This window comes from Epargyreus clarus, unplaced genomic scaffold (assembly GCF_041222505.1).
Source record: "Epargyreus clarus isolate Ecla_fem2 unplaced genomic scaffold, WU_Ecla_fem_2.2 ptg000006l, whole genome shotgun sequence".
In the NCBI taxonomy this organism is placed as follows: Eukaryota; Metazoa; Arthropoda; class Insecta; order Lepidoptera; family Hesperiidae; genus Epargyreus; species Epargyreus clarus.
In genome coordinates this window covers 9054955-9075845 of record NW_027332214.1, presented here as the reverse complement: position 1 = coordinate 9075845, position 20891 = coordinate 9054955, and the positions used below count along the sequence as shown (strand labels likewise).

The 20891-nt window shown below is 33.7% G+C and overlaps 1 protein-coding gene across 2 annotated transcripts in view; it reads right to left on the bottom strand.

The window, feature by feature from the left end:
• Positions 1–18955: 18955 nt before the first annotated feature.
• Positions 18956–20891, bottom strand: part of LOC140742917 (uncharacterized) — a 28614-nt gene continuing 26678 nt past the window's right edge. For both annotated transcript variants that reach the window (XM_073073988.1, XM_073073989.1), the window contains 3 exons: positions 20773–20867; positions 20219–20347; positions 18956–19742 (listed from right to left, as the gene is read on the bottom strand). In XM_073073988.1, coding sequence (XP_072930089.1) covers positions 19565–19742; positions 20219–20347; positions 20773–20867 — 402 coding nt within the window. In that variant the 3' untranslated portion in view covers positions 18956–19564. The remainder of the gene's footprint in view (positions 19743–20218; positions 20348–20772; positions 20868–20891) is intronic.

The window sequence follows — 20891 nt, the reverse complement described above, 5'->3', positions numbered from 1 at the left end:
CGGGAATCGAACGAGTTCATTTAAAAAAATACACCGTCTATATTATTCCACTATCTGATAGTGTTGCTTATAAGGATCAAAATCTAGGAAGTAATGATAAATGACAAACTCGCTAATCCTTATGGTTTCGGATTTGGTCCTGAAGGCCTATTTGAAAAATTCACCCTGTATATATCGATGTCAATAAGATTATGATTGACTATAACCTTAAATATGAATTTAACCCGAAAACATATAAGGAATGCTTGCTGTGAAAGGTTGTAATAAATAATTAATTTCTGATACGTCCATAACATGAATAGATACCGGGAATTTGAACCTCGGATAACAATTTGACCTGAACCTTGGACTATCTTTATATATATATTTCTTATGTGCGTGTGTATGTCACTGAACTCCTCCTAAACGACTGGACTGAATTTGATGAAATTTGTTGTGTGTGTTCAAGGGGATTTGAGAATGGTTTAGATTCACAATTTAGTCCGTGGGAAAAGGTTTTTTTTAATTCGTAAGTAGTTGTTGATTTTAGAATGTTTCACATTGGATTCGACAGACTTCGCTACCTTCGCAGTTTCAAATATTCTATCTATTTTTCAAACCCGTAAGTGATAAGGGTTCACCCTTCACTCTTAACATTTTTTTTATTTATATGGCAACACAACGTTTTCCGGGTCAGCTAGTTCACTATATATTGAATAGGTATGCATGTACAATTGTACAATGCACATGACCACATATAGAGAGCTAGCTGGAATTTACAAGGAAAGTACCAAAAGGTCGGCAATACTGACAAACGATATTAACACTCCCACTCAACCATTAGTGAACAGTGACCATGTTGTCAGTTACTAATGGAAATTCCTTCGTCGTCATGACTACCCCAAAAAAGCTGAATACCAGTCGAGAAGACTAGTGTTTAGCTTTTTTGGGGATTCCAGGATTCCATTATCGTGGTTGCCATGGACACACACAGAGACGAGTACACAAACACCCAGACCCTAAACCCATCTTCATCTTGTGTTCGAACAGAACCCTTTGTAGTACCGATGTGATTATGAATGATGGTCGCTTATAAGAGACTGGGTCTAACTGCTGGCACGGATATGCGCTCAGAGTGGAGCCGTTTTGGCCTTAGTTTAGCGCGCTGGCAGAAAGCATACTGATAGACTTCACACATTCTTCAGATTGTTTTTAAGTTATGAAAGTCATGTGAAAGGCGTGCGTTAAGTACGCATTTACGATATTTTCCTTCACCGTTATTTTTGTAATTATTGTTAATAAGTAATTGTTATTTAACAATCCTTGGTAGGCAAAACATTAGATAGCTTGTTTATTAATGGTGGCTTGTTTATAAAGGGAGTAAGCTAGGAATAATTTCTAAATACGCCACATAACTGAATAAATACATTACGTAACTGGGATTCGAACTACGGACTCCTCGAATTTAAGGGCAAGTTTCAAATGTACTCGTATTGAGTTCATGTGCCAACTTGCACTTTGCACGGGAACCTTCAATACGCAATGCCATACGTTTAAATGTAAATAATCGTCGATAGTTGCAGTGGCACTCGTCCACATTATGTACATACTCGAAACAAGTGCCACTCTCCTACGATCGTACACACGCCCAATGTTTTAATTTTAAGCACAAAGACCAGCGAAATATACGTAAATAAACATTATTTGTGAATTTAATCATTAAATATGGTAGAACCCTTTGTGGTTCGTTTCCGAAAGTACCAACGCCACACCTATTTCTGATAATGCTGCACTGCTGTGTCATGCTTTGAAGGGTATGGTAAGGGAATCGATGGTACTTATTTAAAGCGTTCCAACTTCGCCCTCAAGGGCATGTATGGCATGACTTTATCTGAGGATGATTTCAAGTCACATGTCTATGGGCAGCAGAGGTCATTTACCACCAGGTGGACATGCGTCCAACGTTGTTTCGTTTGTTACTTTTTTTTTATAACATAGGAGTAGCAGACGAGCATGCAGTCCACCTGATGGTAAGTGGCTACTGCCGCCCATGGACATCTGTAATCCACCCCAGATAGGATTAGATTGTCCCACCCGAGGTCGGCCACAGATGCGCGCGCTACTCCTGAGGACGAAGCTGAAAGAAAAAATCATATTATATTATTCACAATTCGAATTCAAAACTGATTCCCCACATTTAAGTTCACATGACCAGTATTAAAATCGTACATAAAAATACCGGCAAAAATATACCTACGTGGGTATCTCGCCATGCTTATTAGCCAAAACATTAATCCAAGGTTTCTTACCATACGGAGAGGTGTAAATTCTTTTCTCAGTGAGGCATTGAGGTTCGATAAAAAGTTTTCGGGTTTTCCGAGCGGAGGCGCCATGGGTGGTCCGCATCATACCACTTAGCATGTCACACAAAAAATTCTTCCGAAAAAATATGAAAATATCACACTCATAACAGGTAGAGGTGGTGTGGACATTCCTATTCCTATTTACACATATTTGTGATTGCATTGTTTTTACTCGACTGCGTAATGTTTTTCGAGCAAATGTATATATGACTCTTTATATGGGACGCCTTGCATCTCAATCGGCTTGACAGATTTTAATGAAGCGTCGTTAGATTTGTCTAAATTGTGAAAGTGTCGTAGCCCATATCTTTATGATGATGGACTTTTTGTTTCTATAATAATGCTCTAGTTTAAAGGGGTAGATGTATTATTAACCTATAAATTGGGTGTAACTTATTTATGATATTTTATATATAAAAATGCAGAGATAATTGAAAATATGTGTTTAAGTTGAGCTGCTCCAATGTCTAATTTTGTTTTCAAGATTAATGCATTCTTAAATAATTCTTGGGTCTTCATTGAATACATACCTATAATGTTATAATATTGGAACTTATACAATTTAAGATCTTAAATATCTACCTATGACAATAGACGATATCTACTTTCATACAATTTCTCGAATAAGTCTCACACTGAAGTTTCAGGTTATACTGTATACGTAAAATAAAATAAATATGTAATGATTAATGATATAGTGTAATGGACCAGATGTTACATTATATACTAGGTGTATACACAATTAACGTAGTAGGTAAATATGTATTATTAATTTTATTGTTCGATAGTATTTGCACAAGGTGTGCAATTTCTATACCATACCTTTTGCTAAACTGATAAACACATATTTATAATTTAAACAAAATTAAACCTAATTCATATTATTCCTAAAATATACTAATAGTAAAAGGTTTCCTAAGTTTCATGCGGCCATTGCAAACTTAAAATCTATGCATTTTGATAAAAAATAAAAAATAGCAACGAAAAATCTTAATCAATAAATTTATTTAAATCACTGAATGATTGATGGAAAGTACCTAATTACTAATTATCAACGGAAGTCATCATCAACAACCCATTACTGTCCCACTGCTGGGCACGGGTCTCCTCATAATGAGAAGGATTAGGCCATAGTCCACCGTGCTAGCCAAGTGCATATTGATCAACGCAAGTCAAAAGATATTAAAATGATAATTTTTGGAAACCCACTTTGATCATAATATCACGTTAGACATTTTAAATACAACAATAAAATCACAATAATTTATCTAAATATATGGCATAATAATCTGGTGGCACGGGGGCTTGGCAGTGCCCCGCCAAGTCAAGCAAAATATAAGTTTCATAAAAATAAATTAAACAACTATAAACCTAAACTATAAAACCTTTCCCTATTAACTCCTTCTTCTTCTTCATCATTCTTTAGCAAATCTTTTACTGCAGTGGTTGTGCGCCTATAGAATGCCTTACCGGTTGCTATCCGACGTGCGCAGTCACTGGATTCTTTTAAAAATCAAGTAAAAGAATTTTATCTATCATTGTAATCTGCTTCCTAGCTACCCTGTTATTTTTATACTATTCTATTATTTCCTACTTTATGTATTCTCCTCTTTTTCTCCTTTTTCTTCTATTCTTAAGAACTCTAGCTACCCCTACCCTGGATCTCTTTTATATAATTCTCTCTTTCTTGCAATAAGTAAATGGTTGCCTGGAAGAAATCACTATTTAGTGATAAGGCCGCCACTTGTACCTTTAATTATTGTAAATATTTTGTATTTGTTACTATAAATTTGGTGTACAATAAAAAGTTTTTGTATTGTATTGTATTGTATTGTATAAATAAATGAAACCTCGCAGTCGAAGTCTTATCCACACAAATCGAACAACATACCAGCTTTGTTTTCCTAGGTCAGGTACCGCACAGGTACGGCAAGACTACCTTTGCCTTAAGAGCTTGTTTCCTTTGCCTTTTCACACGATAATGAAATAACATTTTGACTAAATCATAGTAAAACGTGCCTGAGACGGTGACTTGAAATAAAAATGTGTTTTTTTTAAGTTTATTTATTTAGTTTGGATCGTTTATGCTATTAAAATGTTCTACAAACATTGCTTTTCCCTGTTTAATACAAAAATATTTTAACTAAATCTATCCTTTAGGAATCTACTTCAAGTATAGGTTTTATTTAAAAATGATAAAATTCTTTGTATTCTATTCTGAATACTTAGATTATATTATAACAACGGCCAGAGGTATAATTATGTTTATTAAGAGTTATGTCCATTATCAGTGTCGTGAAAAATGAGAATCTTTCCGATTATAAATGAGCAAGGATAGAGTAATAATACAATAGAGATTTAATTAGTGAATTTAATAAGTTGTATGTATACTGATTGTTTACTCGTACTTCATTTTAAGGTATAAGGCATGCGATATTAAAACAATTAATTTATATTTAAACACGTGACAAAATAGGCTATATTCATCGTCAAGATACCTACGTAGCCAGCTACGTCATAAGACTACGTCAGTAGATTTTGTGGGAAATTTTCACGTGTTGTGTAGGTGTAGGCACAACTGCCATAGGTACCTTTTTATAAGATTCTATTAACATGAATTCCGCCTGATGTAGTGGTCACTGCCACTCATGGACATCTGTAACCAATTCTATAAAGAACATTGGTTCTATATGATTCTGAATCCATAAACTCGTTGCTACTGTTAGTGGTAAAGATGGTCGTAGATATGTAGGTCAACCGACATCCGCAATTTCATCTCTCGTTTTATAACAGTGCTGTTAAGCGCTGTGTCTGGTCTATCGGATTTGAACAATGTGGTAAAGACGAGACCCTTATAAGAGGTATTCAACTGAGTCTCCAGGAATTGCAGCGCGTCTGTGATCGACCTCAGGTAGGTCTTCAATTCTTATACAGATATCTATGAGCGGCGGTGTCATGGTCAGGTGGACAGCATGCCCATTCAGTACTTCAATTACATAAAAGGGATCGGTATCGGTAACAAATACCGTTTACATGGAAGAGCTCTTGAAATCACTTTAGGGCATATTCTCATGGAATCCACTCCGCGGATCCCTCGATAAAATAAATAAATCATGAATAGACTTTACCGCGTGTGCGCTCTTTAAAAACAATTAAAGTTATGCTACGAACCAATGCGCTAAGGGTGGGCTTACATGGACGAAAGTTACGCAATTTTTTTTAAAGTACTTATTTTTTATAAATTCGAACTGAAAAAAATACATAGGTATATGCATAACCTACAAGTTTTTATAAACTAGCAAGTTTCTATAAAATTTGAACACGTTATTCATTATATTTTTATTTAAACAAAGCACCTAAACATTTAAAATCAATAAAATACCACGATAACAAATAATTATTGATTCGATTGATGGCTAATAATAGGCACTTTTAGCTTATGGGCCTTACTAATTGGTAATTTGGTACGCAATAATAATCACAATTTTACTAGCATTCCAAAATCAAGTTGTAACTTTAATAGAAAACTTACAAGTCAAATTTTAGGTCATTCAAAACATTGTTCATTAATCTCAACAAAGCTAAATATACCGTCATGTAAACCAATTGTAATCAATCCGCGATACGCAATAGCCAGCCTAATCCCGTACAAGTGGCCGCCTCGGGGGATTGCTGGGAACCTGCTTAATATTTAGCTTAAGTCGTGGGGACTGTGGGAGTCCAACTCCGATACTTACCAGCTATAATGCAGAATTAATTCGGGCAATCGCGACCCCGCGGGTTAATCTCCAATGTTTTGCGGCTATGACCGCCTAATTGAAGTTGTGAAGGGGAGATATTGTTTTATGCGAGTTTTATTCGACCCCAAACAATTTACGTAACATATCCGCAACTTAAGTGACTACGGATATCTAAAAAGTGATCTGTTTAATTATTATAAATTGATAATAATTAATAATTACTTTAGAATGTATTTAATATATGAAAATTATTAGATTAATTATATAATTGGTATTTTGTTCAGTGATTTCATTATTGTAAAAACAAACATGTATTCTAACATTCTGTAGCAGGTAAATAGAGCCTTATATTCTTATAAGAACCTTCTCAATTACCTATAAAATCATGGAAAATAAAGTAAACGCATTAAAAAAATATTAGCCACGTGATTTATTCCCTATTTCAGCTGCTGGGCCCTGTAGATATTTTAGATTTAGATGCTCTCTTAATGCTCATCATTGATTTCCTGTAAAAATACGTCTAGATCCACCTTTTAGTTTTTGTTAATTAAGTAGATTGCTTGTCTATAAAGGAAAGAAGAGCATACTCATAACTCGAAATTAAAAGAAATAATGAACTTACTCTAGAAATATTACCGGCACGCTATCACATGGGGGTCTTCAAGAAAGATGTAAAACGAGCTCTCCTTCAAAGCCGTCGATACATTGGTGTTTCCTCTGGTGTTGCAAACGTAGGTATATGACAACGGCGAATGCTTTCCATCAGGGAGCCCGTCTTCCTTATCGCTACAATAATTATCAATTACAATCACATTACAAAAATTATCAATCTACAATTCAATCGACCTACTTATAGTATACAGTACGTACATAATTCATATATGTTAGGAAATCTTACGCTTACATAAGACTACGAAACAACAAAGTGAACTAATAAAACAGACTAAATTAACAAAGTTTATAGCGTCGAACTTTGATTTAGAGCGCTAATATTTTCCGATTTCCATTTATGCTTAGTCCATCCCACACGAGTTACGCTGGCTCGTTAAGCCTGAAATAAATACATGAGCCGTGCGGGGGTTGCATCTAATTAAACGGAGGGGTAAGATTTGTGCGGGGGAGGCTGGGTACACGGTAGCCGAGAGGCGTTAAGTGGCTTCCGCAGTAAAACCATCATAAACTTGTCTCGGTATGACTGGTACGGGTGGATGGTGTTGTGGAATGCGTTTGGATTGTTATTAGGGAATTAATCGTTTTAGATAACTACCTAAGTATGGTGGTACTACTATAAAAAGGCTTGGAATGTATTTTCGCGTGCTGCTTGATGGGTTTTGCTGTTCCTAATAATCCAATACAATAAAATACTGGTTAGATGAAATTTGTATTAAGGACCTTGCTTTTACTTTACTTAGTTTTTATTTCTTGAAAACATTTGAATTGTCAGAATAATCTCAAAAATCTATACACTTAGCATTATGGAACTACAAACGAAAGTAATGCAAGTCATACCTTTTGCCTTAGTTTGTTTTGTACAACATGTTTTAAACATAATTTTCCACTTTCAAGTACATATTACTGTACCTATTTTCTACTATTACATGACTTAATAATAAGATACTTACAGATAACTTTTCACTAGAACCAACTTAGCATGTGACTGTACCGGACCACCCGAGCTCAAGTATTCTTGAACTATTGACTGGCTCTGTTTACAGGCTACTGTTGCGTTTTATGTATAATTTTGAAATATATTAAAGTTATTAAACGAGATATAATACAATTGTTTAATAAAACCTATATTGTAATTTATAGCCAAGGGTTTTGAAGATGGTAGAACCCTAAGTGGTTCGACTCCGGCGGCACCACCGCCACACCTATTTCTATCTAATGACAACAGTGGTAAGGGAGACATATTTTTCCGAGGCGTTCCAGCTTAGTCCTTAGGAGTAGCGGCGCATCTGTGGCCGACCTCAGGTGGGAATATCTAATCCTATCTGGGGTTGATTACAGATGTCCATGGGCGGCAATAGCCACTTACCATCAGGTGGACTGTATGCTCCTCTGCTACTCTTGTATTATAAAAAAAAACTATTCTGTATCACGCGGTCTATCTTATTCTTCAGTAAATATTTGTTGCTATCCACGGAAATCTGAAGTCAATCCCAAATAACATTGTAGTTCTTAATAAGGTTGGATACAGGTCTGTTGCTTTACCTGAGGGTTAAGTTAAAGATACCGTCTTTCGTCGTTGGTAGTGAGTGGTGAGAATCGAAGCACTCAGTGCTCTACCACTTTTTAAAAGTACTTATTTATTTGTACTTGAACCTGAGACGTTAAAACTCTGAAAAAACCACGACACTTGGAATTTCTGTCACAGGAGTTTCAGTGACAGAAATTCTAAGGCTTACTTTAAGACTTTTTACTCAGATGATTAGAACATTCTTAGGTAGCTACAGACTACAAAATACAGGTAAGTACATATTTCCTTCCAGATAACTCGTTACTACTCAAACCTAGTCTACACAAGTAGCCGGGAACCTGCCTCAACAAAAAGGGTCTTGGCTAAGAAAAAGCATCCTAATAAATGTTTGACTTGGCAATTAAACGGGTGCAAAGCTAACATCGCGTGGGTGGTCCGCTGCCCACGAGATTTGTTAAAAATCACATAACCGCGCTATACGACCACGGTGATCATTTTTATGTAGCCTATAATTAGTGACCACAAGCCAAGGTTTAGGTGTTCGTTTTTGAGTCGGTAAAAGGGGTGTGAAAGGATAAAATGTTGGTATGCAAAACCAATGAAAATATTTAGGGGGCGGAAGTTAAACGGTAAAACGAATTTCTTCTTTAATAAAATTACTGTTGTAGGAATTTTTACTATGTCGTTGGTATGTAGGTATTTGAAAATTTTTGGGAGTTCGAATACTCTTCTAAATAATAAAGGAAAACGGCATGAGAGTTAGAAAAAAGTGTGGTAAATAGAACAAGTTTTCATGTAAAGCATTTAGTATACCTACAACAAATATGACTAATATGAGCTAAAGAAATATTAGTTATATAGCTAATAAGCAGGTAACTATTTTGATATCTTAAAGTGTTTTTTTTTAATGAGGAAGTAAATTATACTCGTACATTGTTCCCATTCCTTTTAAATCAGATCTATTTTAAATAGACATCAATTAACAATTAAACCGACATAGAAATCGGCAGTCTCTCTAAAGCATAACTAAAAAAATATATCGTGATTGAGTTCTCAATTCGCGATTCGTCACAGGCATAATTAATTATATTAAAAACAAATAAAAACGCGTGGCGGGCGCGCCCACTTCAAGTTGCACGGCTGACCGATTACCGAACGAAACTTTCGGGTTGCAAGGACCGCGAATAATTATTGCCACTGACTCTTTTTATCACCGAATAAAGTTCCCATTTGAATGAGCTTGTAATTTTTATTGTCCAGTTACAATGTGAACGCGAATAAAAATAACCTCAAGAGGGTTGCGTACGTAGTTGGACGGATTTGTTTATATGGGGACTTAGAAGATAATAACCGCAAAGGATAATTAAAGTTGAAGAGGCTTTGATTTTCCCACGGAAAATAATGATCAATGTGGTTGACTATACATAGGTATTGACAATTTGGATAGTTTTGATATTTTTTGTTTCATTTACCTGAATTGTGTACAAGTTGATAGATAAACACTACTACAATGATTAAGTATTACGAGTATGATGAGATGACAATTACTTAAATATTATTATGAATTAATTTACATGTACCTAAGTAGGTAGGTAGGTAGGTATTACTAAGGCACTGTCCACATATTAAGTCGAATAAAGTTCAATTACCATGAATAAGAGTAGAGTGTTGGAACGTCTTTTATAAATAAATGTGCCTCATCGCATTATTGAAAGGTTTCCAGAAGACATCAACACTACTTTTGAAAGTTAAAAACCAAAACAAACGTAAACGACTTTTGTTTCATTTGTTAAAGAACATTGAGTTCCCTTTAAAATACTCCTAACTATAATAATCATATCTCAATCAAATGCGAATCCCTAAAAGTTACTTAACACCTGGTACATTTGGCGGACCGGCACCACTAAGCTCATTATAGGCTCATCCCTTTACCGCCCTCGCACGTTACCTGGATTCCCTCTCCCTCCGATCCCACGCACCCTAACACATTAAAATAATACTTGTAAAAATATAATTATAATTGCATGCGCGCGTCCGTACTTCCGCTTGGTGATCGCTACTTTTTTTAAAGGGAAGACTGATAACTGTCAGTTTGACAGTCGCTTTTTAGTGTTGCCAGTATTAATATGTAATTTGTAGGGATGGGTTTTGTGATAAGCGTTCGAGGGGTGTTTGATTGATTAAATAAGCGTGCACAAGCAGATAGGTAGTGGTTAAATGCATTTAAATAATAATGACTGTGTGATATCGTTTTTAGTCTGTAATGTAAGTTGTTTAGGGGTTTATTGATGAGATAGCAACGCTAAAGCATTTTTTAAATATTTCATGCTTAATGTTAATATAAACCTTGCTATTTAGGGATATTAGTGACACTTATAACCTGAAATCTCCAAATCGACTTATTGTAATTACAACTTACGTAGGTATCCTAAAAATTTACAGGTATTACCCTCATTGATGTGCAGCGATCTCTGTAGTTCGATTGTGGTAACATCTGCGTTCTTTATAACTTTGGTAGAATTTGTGGACTTCACACACATTTGAAAACCTTCACATTGCTCGTTTAAAAAATTCTCAGGTGTTTGGGTTTCCTCAGAGCAACCACAAAATTAAAAAAATATATAAATGTAGGTACATTTACTAGGTATATTTACTTTTCGGTTTTCATAAATTACTGAGCCATAAACTCTCGTTATAAATAAACAATATATTCCGTTTTTACCTAGTAAAGATAGAAATTTGTCAAAGTCTACTAAGTAAGTATTTGCATGTTTTCAGGTATCGGTTTTTGGTAGGCAAAGCTTCCTATAGATTAATAACAGTCGATATTAAATCAAAACTTGCCAAGTGTATACTTGCATTTTAAACAGCAAAAGTAATAATGACATCACGATAATCACTGACAATTTAATCAAATCTAAAATGATTAACGCAGTCAATCATACAATTCCCTATCTGTCGCAACTACCATGCAGTGTAGACCCTACGCTCTCGACAGGTGGGGCTTAATCAAATTATACAAATTGCAACATACAATATTCATTGGAATAGGGACGCGGTTCGTGGATTTGAATTCGTACGTTCGACGTTTTTTGTTGTAACCCTATACCTAAATCGGAATTATAGAAAAATGTTTGTGTTTTAGAAATGGATAGATTATTTAAAATAAATTACTCTTCTTAAATAGAGATTTTCTAATTATATAACTGTAACGAAGACATTTAGATTTTTCCTACGAGTTAGCTTTTAGGAACACTACAATTTGCTGGTTAATTTACCTTTTACCTCTCCTTCCTACATTCTCGCTTAATACGAGTATTAAGTACTGTTACAAAAATTTGCATTTTAAATATCGATGGCGCCAACCACTGCTATTAGTGATAACTTTGGCTGCGGTCATTTATAATTTGACAATTTTCTATTAAAAAAATTACAATGTGGTTTTTCTGAGACTACCTACTTACTTCGGCATAATTTTGATTTTATACAATAATCATAATTTCGTAAAATAGGTATGTTTGTATAAGAGATCATTAAAACTCCTAAAATATATTTGTCGATATAACAGAGTCAACACTAGCGAACAATCGACAAGTGTGATTAATTCATGTTCAATAATGAGGTCGAGCTTTTTAGCGACGCGAGCCGACCGCCATTGATTTGTGCCCAATTTGTCCGCTGCGGTCGGCTGAATATTTGATCACTGTCTGCGTACGCTGAAATATTAAAAACAAAACCGGGAAATGGCGCGCTATTTAAATAACGAACGAGCCGTAGAACGACTTGTTTATCTATGATAATGTTTCTGGTTTCTACTATTAAGAGTATAATATAGTCTTTGTCTCTAATACGACGATAATTAGTGTTGTGTCTTTATGTCAATTGTAGAGTCCAGTAGATTGAAAACTTTTTTGAAATAGCGACTATTTATAATCTTTTGGTACATTTTATAGCTTATCCATAGAAAATGACTACACTACCTATGTAGGTACACGAAAGGATGCTTACGATAAACAAGAAAATTCCTCTTTTTTATAGAAAAATACCGTCTGTTTTCTTTATAACGGTTTATGGAACAAAAATCGTATCTGAATATTTTTAACTTTGTAGGAATCAATATCTTAAATTTGATCTTGTCAAACTTGTCATCGATCTTATGTATGTTCAATTCAGGCAGCGGATGAATAAGACATCGGTTTCAAAAGCTAAGTACCATAAAATAAATACTACAAAAATCTGATTTTGAATGCCTAATCATCTTATCATTTATTATTCACTGAGCATAATTATAAAATAAGTATCACCTTCAATTTTTCCCACAACGCGTTCGATGACGCGTACGGAAGTTCCCACCCATCCCGCAAGATGGCGCCGGCACGCGGCCGCCACGAGCGCGCGCGTGTCGCCCGCCCTTTGCGCTTTTACTGTTTTTATTGAAAACGCTCAAAAATAATGGAAACAATGCCCCTGTTGTCTCACTCTCGAATAAATTACACCCGGCAGGCTAGGGTTAAAACGCAATTGAACTGATCATTATTAAAACATAAAGCAGTCGTGCAAACACGACCACGTTCCTAATAAGTGTGCCTAATTCGGAAAATATGTTTCCTATAGGGTTATATTTTTTTATTTTAATTATGCTATATTATTTGAGTATTTTGTCTTAGCATATAAAAATAATTTTATATATTGGCTTTCTTAATCAATCCTATTATGAGGTAAAGTTGCTATTATAGTAAAAATATTTTCATCAGTAAGTTATAATCTAATATAAGTGACAGAACTGCCGTAGTTTTACTTAAAAACATATAGATCTGTTTTACCTGAAAGCGTAATGAACACTTTCCACCATGCAGAAATAGGAGAAACCAGACTTATTGTTCGCATGTTGCAGTGCTTATTTTCTTTACAAGTATAGGTGAAAAAAACACAAGTATACATTATAATGATTTATTTAAAAATTGTTTATTATACCACCATTATTATTATTATAACATATTTTAATGAACATTGGGATTATTGCGAGTTACACATTCAAGAGAATCATCTTAAAACAAATGAGTATTACAAAATGAACAGTAAAACTAAGTACCTAGTGCTATATAATGTGACATTTAAAAAAAGTAACTGGGTATAACATTTAAAATCAAAAAAGAAAAAATAATAATTTATTGTCTTTTGTGAGATACTGACAATTGTCTATGGTTGCGTCCATTGTTCTATTCGAATTACTCTAACATTTTTTAATTATTTTTTAATAATTTAAAGCACTCATTTTGTTTTCAATCAATCGATACAGTAATTTATGTTACGTAAAGTAACTTACATTAAGCAAGTATAATTAAAAAAACATACTGAAAATCGTAAACAAACAGACAAACGATGCAAGAGAAAAACTAAACTATAAAAAGATATCAACGCAACTCAATCAAGTACTATTTTAACGAACACAATTAAATATATCGACGTTAAGGGTCACTATGATATAAAATATGAATATAATTTACAGCAACAAATAGGATTAAAGTAATATTATAAGAAATATGGTTGCTATAATTTATATTAATATAATATATTACAGCTACGTGTGATCTATATATTTGTGAAAAAACACCAAATTAAAATGGCACAGGGTACAACAGCGTGATATTGACAAATTCCTATATCTGGGCGGACATGAGTTACACAGTAAGGCACCAATTATTCTAATTACTAAGGGGTCATCCATAAATTACGTCACACAAATCAAATTTGAAGCTTTTTAACCCTCTGTCGATACGTCAAATTAATTCTCCCCCCTTCTGTAGTGACGTCACATATTAATGATTCGGATTTTTTAATTTTTTACATACTAATCCACGTAATGTTTCAGTGATTTATAATATTTTAGTGAGATGTGACGTCACATGTCAGTCTCTTCTTGTATTCGCTTAAACGTAATATATGGACGAGCCGTATCATGAATAATATACTCTTAATATTGATGATTAATTAATTGTGATTTGAAAGCAAATTGTTGAAGATCTAGCTATTTTTTAGACTTTACTAAAATATTAGTAGCTACAATTAACCGAGTAACTAGCGTATATAACAGCATAAAGAAAATAATTTCGCGATTAAAATCAACTTACTTCGACAATTTGCTTCTATTTATTTAAAAGTAAAGTAGCGGCAGGGTACATAATAAATTAAGTATTTCTATTAGTGTTAGTAATATTATAATAATTATAGTATAAGTACTAATCTCGAATTTGGTATGTTACTTACGAATAAGTCAATAAATTAGTAAAATCAGTCTATTCTAAGTGTGACGTCGGTGGTTAGTAAAATATTCTGTTTTCAATTGTGATTATTTTAGGTGAATACATTTTCATATTCAAGCTTTTCATATTCAAGAAGGAATTTGAAACGATTAAATATTTTTTATTAAAATATTTTGAGTATTTTGATATATATGTATATAAAAGGCGGGTGGTATTAATTTATTAAAGTAAAAAAAAAAATGTGAAACGAAAAATATAATGAAACATTTTTTCTTTGATAAATCATATACGATGATTGTTAATATTTAATACATATAATAGCATTCCTATAATGGTTTAGTACCACGTTAAATTAAAAAAAAAAAACCCTTTTTAAATAGTAGGGGTCCGGGTTTGATTTCCAAGTGGAAAATTATGTGATAACATTTTGTGTTGTAGTATTTGTGTTTCATAAGAAATAACATGGTTTATTATTCGAATTATTTGTGATTTGTTCAATTTAAAATACACATAATTGTTTCATGAGTAAACAAAAACCTTAACAACATAAAAGAGAGCACACATTAATCTTATTATAAATTCGATACATTCAAGTAAAGTAATTCCAGGTATATTCTGGTATATGAACATACTTACAAACATCAGCTAGACTTAAAACCACAAAAACCCGCAGTAGGCTTTTAAATGCTGTTAAAAATAAATAATCAACACCTGGTATAGTCCGCGTCAAACTTCTAGTCCGCTCTGAAGTTGTTGCGAGCTGTAGTCATACAATTTGCTATGGCGACGTGATTCATTTCTATATTCAGAGCGGACTAGCAGTTTTACGTGGACTATAATTATGGTGGTTTGTTAACCCTTCTTATTTGAGAGGAGAAATGTACCAAGGAAAGTAACCAGACAACAAGTTGTTATAATGGTGCATTTGTATCTACAGTATCGTACGTATCAGACACGATTCATGACATACCAAAATTATATCGTTACATACAATCTGTATAAACGTACCTATTTGTATGTGTTATGGTAATAACATGACCGCGTAGACACGGGCCGTGTATGTCAAAGTATAGAAAACATGATTTTGTCTGACACGACACGTTGAATGTCTATAGATATAGATGGGGCTTTTGTATTTAATTTGTTACTGACAATCATCTTTTTCGTAGGTTCGTCAAAATTATCTTCTAAATGGGAGCTTATTTTTTTATTAGTAACTAAATTATTTTTCACATCAGAATCATATTATAAAAACACAAATTATATTTTATTCATAATAATATCTCAAATATAGTACAAAAAAAGAAAAAGAAAGACATTGCGGTATTACGTACATTTCCTAAAAATCACACCATACTATTGATTCAAGTGATTGATTTTCCAGTAATACGCAATCAAAAGTGTCTAGCTGATGTAAAGCACCGACAAACGAAAACATCATAATATGATCGCTCAATTAATTATCACTATCAGACGAGACAATCGACAAACAGACAGAAATCTTGCATAACATACACACAATCATAACAAACAAACGAAATTGAGGACTACCGAGCTTTGCTGTGTCGATAGATGTCGCTAGTCGCTTGCATGTCACAATCAAATTTGATTAAATAAATAAATAAAATGGAGTAATTTATAGCTACCTTCATTATCATAAGATGTTTTTTTAATTAAAATACAAAAAAAATATCACAAACAATGGTGTTTCCAAGACATCTTTTAATAGATTGACATTTTGTCACGGGAAAATGACAGAAAATAAGACTAAAATAAGTAAGCATATTTTTTGCTACTATTAATATTTATATGTATCACAAACACATATACACATTAAAGCATACATACGTATATGTACGGAGCGCGTCTGTATTTTGAAAATAATTGAAACCACGTATTTTCTTGATTATGATTTTTTGTTTTTTTTTTTTTTTTTTTACTTTACAAAATTAACGCTAGCGACACAGCAACAACTATAAATTTTAAATTGTCCTCAAAACCACACACAACACGATCAATAAGCATAAAAATATCACAAACAAACAAACAAAACCAATAACCTTACTTTATATAACTCCTTTCATATTCAACCACAGATTTGGTTTGTTCTATATGGGTTCACAATTTTTTATATAATCACGTTTATTTATAATATTCGGAACTGTTTATAGTAGTATTAGTAACCATATTGTCTTCAAGTGTTTTCATAGAAAGTTGTATATCAATAATAAAATAATCAAAATTAATTAGAAATTAAACGCAAATTAATTTTATAAGTACAATATTAAGAGAAAATATTGATAAAAACATTTTAAATAGGCCCCAAATAGATAATATTTTATATGCCATTTTTTTTTACTTTTTATGTGTCCGAAAGTTACTTAGCGCTGGCAAACCCATCACACAATAAAAACAAAAAAAAATCATAATCGTTCCTTCTCTTTAGATGTAATACTTATAAAATGGCATTAGGAGTATATTTAGCTTCTTTGTGAATGATGGCTTGTTACGATTGTAAATACACTTGAAAGATTAATAAAAACGCAACTTCTTAACGTGACGTGAACTTTAAAACTTTAAAAGCGCGATTCAGAAAACGTGCAGCGCCATCTCTTGACAAGTATTCAAAAATCGCCACACAATAGGCGAATAAAGTCAAACAATAGTACGACCTCAACGGCATCTCGTTCAAATACATGATGAAGGTGTCAAAAGCGAATTGGTTGAAAATTGCAAATGCTAACAATCTTTAGGCCGACGAGTTGTAATATCAACTGGCATAAATGTGTTGGCAAATAAGTGTAGATCAGTAGGTACTTACGTGTTATGCAAGCCGTGTGTAATAATGTATGTAATTATTAGCTATCTGTTGTTTCCATAATATATGTCTATGTAATTGTATATTGTGCTGAATTCTGATGCATAAAATGTTAATATGTAGCACTTTGAAAATTAAACTGTCGCAAATATATATACAGGGTGAATTTTTTAAAACGGGCCTTCAGGGCCAAATCCGAAACTATAAGGATTAACAAAAAATGCTGAAAGGAGTTACGAGGCCGATTTTGATAAAAACTAAAACTGCGTCATTACTTTTTTAAAATAACTTTTTACCTAGCCGGGAATCGAACGAGTTCATTTTGAAAAAAAATGCACCCTCTATATTATTCCACTATCTGATAGTGTTGCTTATAAGGATCAAAATCTGGAAAGTAATGATAAATGACAAACTAAAGGAAAAGCCTCAATTTTAAGAAAATACATATTTTTCCATATTAATTTGGCAGTTAAGTTCCCGCCATTCATCAATTTAAACATTTCGTGTATTGACATTTTTTTGGCTCAATGTTTCTAATCATTCGAAATGGACGTTTTGTTTCCCAATAATTTATATTTTTATGTCCGACTTAGCTATGGGCGGAGTTCCGTTTAATACAGTTGTAAAGTTGACAATTTGCGAGTATTACTTTTTAAAGTCAAATCCGAGTGATTACTAAAAAAAGAGATATAGAAAATCATATTTAACGTTGAAACGAAGTTGTAAACAACAAACAATAAAATTTACTATTTAATTAGTTATCTGTTTTCATTAAAAAATAAATCCTAAAAACGGCGGTAACTTATTTGCCAAACTATTACTTTCTCATACTAAGCCATATGTCATAGTGATAACATCGAATAATTAGTTGTTTAACCAACAAATTCTTCAATGGTACGACTTATGTATGTTTCTAAAGAATTATACATAAATCATTTGTTATGTATAATCCTTAAGGATTGCCAATGTATGAAAAAATACGTATTTTCTTCAAAAATTTCCTTTTCCTTTAATTTGTCACATAACATTACTTCCCAGAATTTGATCCTTACAAGCGACACTATCAGATAGGGAAATAATATAGAGGTGTATTTTTTTTCAAAATGAACTCGTTCGATTCCCGGCTAAGGAAAAAAATATTTAAAAAAAACTAATGATGCAGTTTTGGTTTTTATCAAAATCGGCCTCGTAACTCCTTTCAGCATTTTTCGCTAATCCTTATAGTTTCGGATTTGGCCCTGAAGGCCAGTTTTAAAAATTCACCCTGTATATTTTTAGGAAATTATTTTTGTTTACATCGAATTCGTTCGAAGTAAAGTGAAATAGTTCTTGTCTTTTCAAAAGGATATTTGTTTAAATATTATTTATAAGAAATAAATCGTATAAACAATATTTATTAGAAAAGCTTCATAAATAAAAATAAATTTTTAAGCTATTCGAAATTGTCATTAATCTAAGGAGCGGATTCTTATAATTTTTATTTATATGTAATTTGAATTATGTGCTTTCATGTACTTTATAAACATTTACGTAACTGATGTTACACTGATTGTAAATTTAAAAAGCAAAATATCTTAACAACTGATATCTTGACAAAAAATTCGAGTATGTCTTATTTATGTACTTAATGTAGTAGATGTACTGTTTTATATAACTTACAACCTCATTTATCATACATTATTCGATTACATACAAAACTACATTTATAGAAACTTTACCAACTACATAGGATACATTTGCTGACTCTACATTAACAACAATTTATTGCTTGCTTTTACATACTGATCAATTTATTTGATTTTTTTATATACGCTAATATAGTCCGCGCCAAACTACTAGTCCGCTCTGAAGTTGTTGCGAGCAGGTGTAGTCATACAATTTGTTATGGCGCGCGATTCATTTCTATATTCAAAGCGGACTAGCAGTTTTACGCGGACTATAACATCTAAATTACATTAAGAAAAGGCCAAAATCGTTTACAAATTCTAATATCGAACTTTAAATATTCACAAAGCCAGCTATACCGTCGACCGTTAAAATCTACAAACACTACTATAGTTCAAAAATCCGCCAATCACATCACCCTCAGCACAAATCGGAAACAGCGCCATCTCGCGTCGCACATATCAACGAACCCTGTGGTAAATAGACCAGAACAAATCCGCGGCGAGATCGCACACGAGATGTCCGATCTCCGTTCGCTACAAGTCCGTTACGGGCCCGAATACAACCGTCGAGTTGTTCGTCGAGTTGACGCTAGTGCGCCTGGCTCGCCCGCTCGTGTCGTGCTCGGCGTCGCTCGGCAACGAGTCGGGACCGTTCGCGGTTATTTGGAGGCCGTTGAATTTCGAACGCAACTGCGTCACTAGACGCTCGAGTCTGCAAATTATATGGATGTTTGAGGAAGAACAATAATTCTACAACCTACCTTAGTACAGCTTTGAATTAGCAAAGTAGTAAGTTAGCATGCAGTCCCTCTGATGGTAATTGGTCAGTGGTCATATTCGCCCATGGACATCTGTAACCAACGGCATATAGAGCAGAGGTATTATCTAAAACTGCTTATAGATGCGTTGCCACGCAGATAATCCCTCATTTATAAGTGAGGAGGCGCTCCTCCATCGAAATGCAGAACTACCTCCTCCTAGAAATATATGTCTCGGTGGTACCTCCTTGGTCCAGCTACACATTATTATGGTAATGTTACACCAAGGCGAGCTTACTAAACAGAGATATATTTTATGATGTAAATTATATGTGACAGAACCCTAATATATTTACGAGTAAACTTTAAGACATCAGTCAAATGTGTCAGCGCCCTAATACCTCAATGTAATATAAAGATAGTAACTCACTTGAGAGCATGATCATCAGCCTGTTGCTTCGCCTTCTTGATCTCGGCGATCTCCTTGCGCAGGCGCAGTCGCTCGGTCTCCGGGTCCTCCATGTTGCCGTTCATCATTCGGGTGTCGGTTGAGTCCATACTGATGGACAAAGGTTTACGTGAAAAATAAAACACACAAAAATCTTTTGTTCAAAGAGACACCAAAAGGGCTTTGCTTTAAATCAGTTGCCTACATATGCGTTTCTATTTGTGGCCCATCGCCATATAATAATATATCATCGCTTCTATAAAACTCTTATTTTATTTGGAGTTTGGAGGTTTTTATTTGGAGTTTGGAGGTTTATATAAAATAGACTACCTGTTTAACATGTAACATATTCAATTAAAAACAACAATAAAATCAAAGATCTAATTCCTTAACCCCTCACAAAAGAGATCGCGATCTCTCGCTTTCCGATCCAGTTGTAGCATAAGAAAAAAATATTGTAACTGACAATTTGTATGTGCCTCCGCAGGCCTATACAAAGAGTACATAGTTGAACCATTCCTTCGAAAAAATCTCACCCGTTGGTCATCCTTAGCGTCCTCAGTTCGTCCTCGAGTTTAATGATCCGATCCATCATACGATGCTTGTCAGCCTCAGAAGCACGCAGAGAGCTCTGTAACAAAACTTTCTTATGATA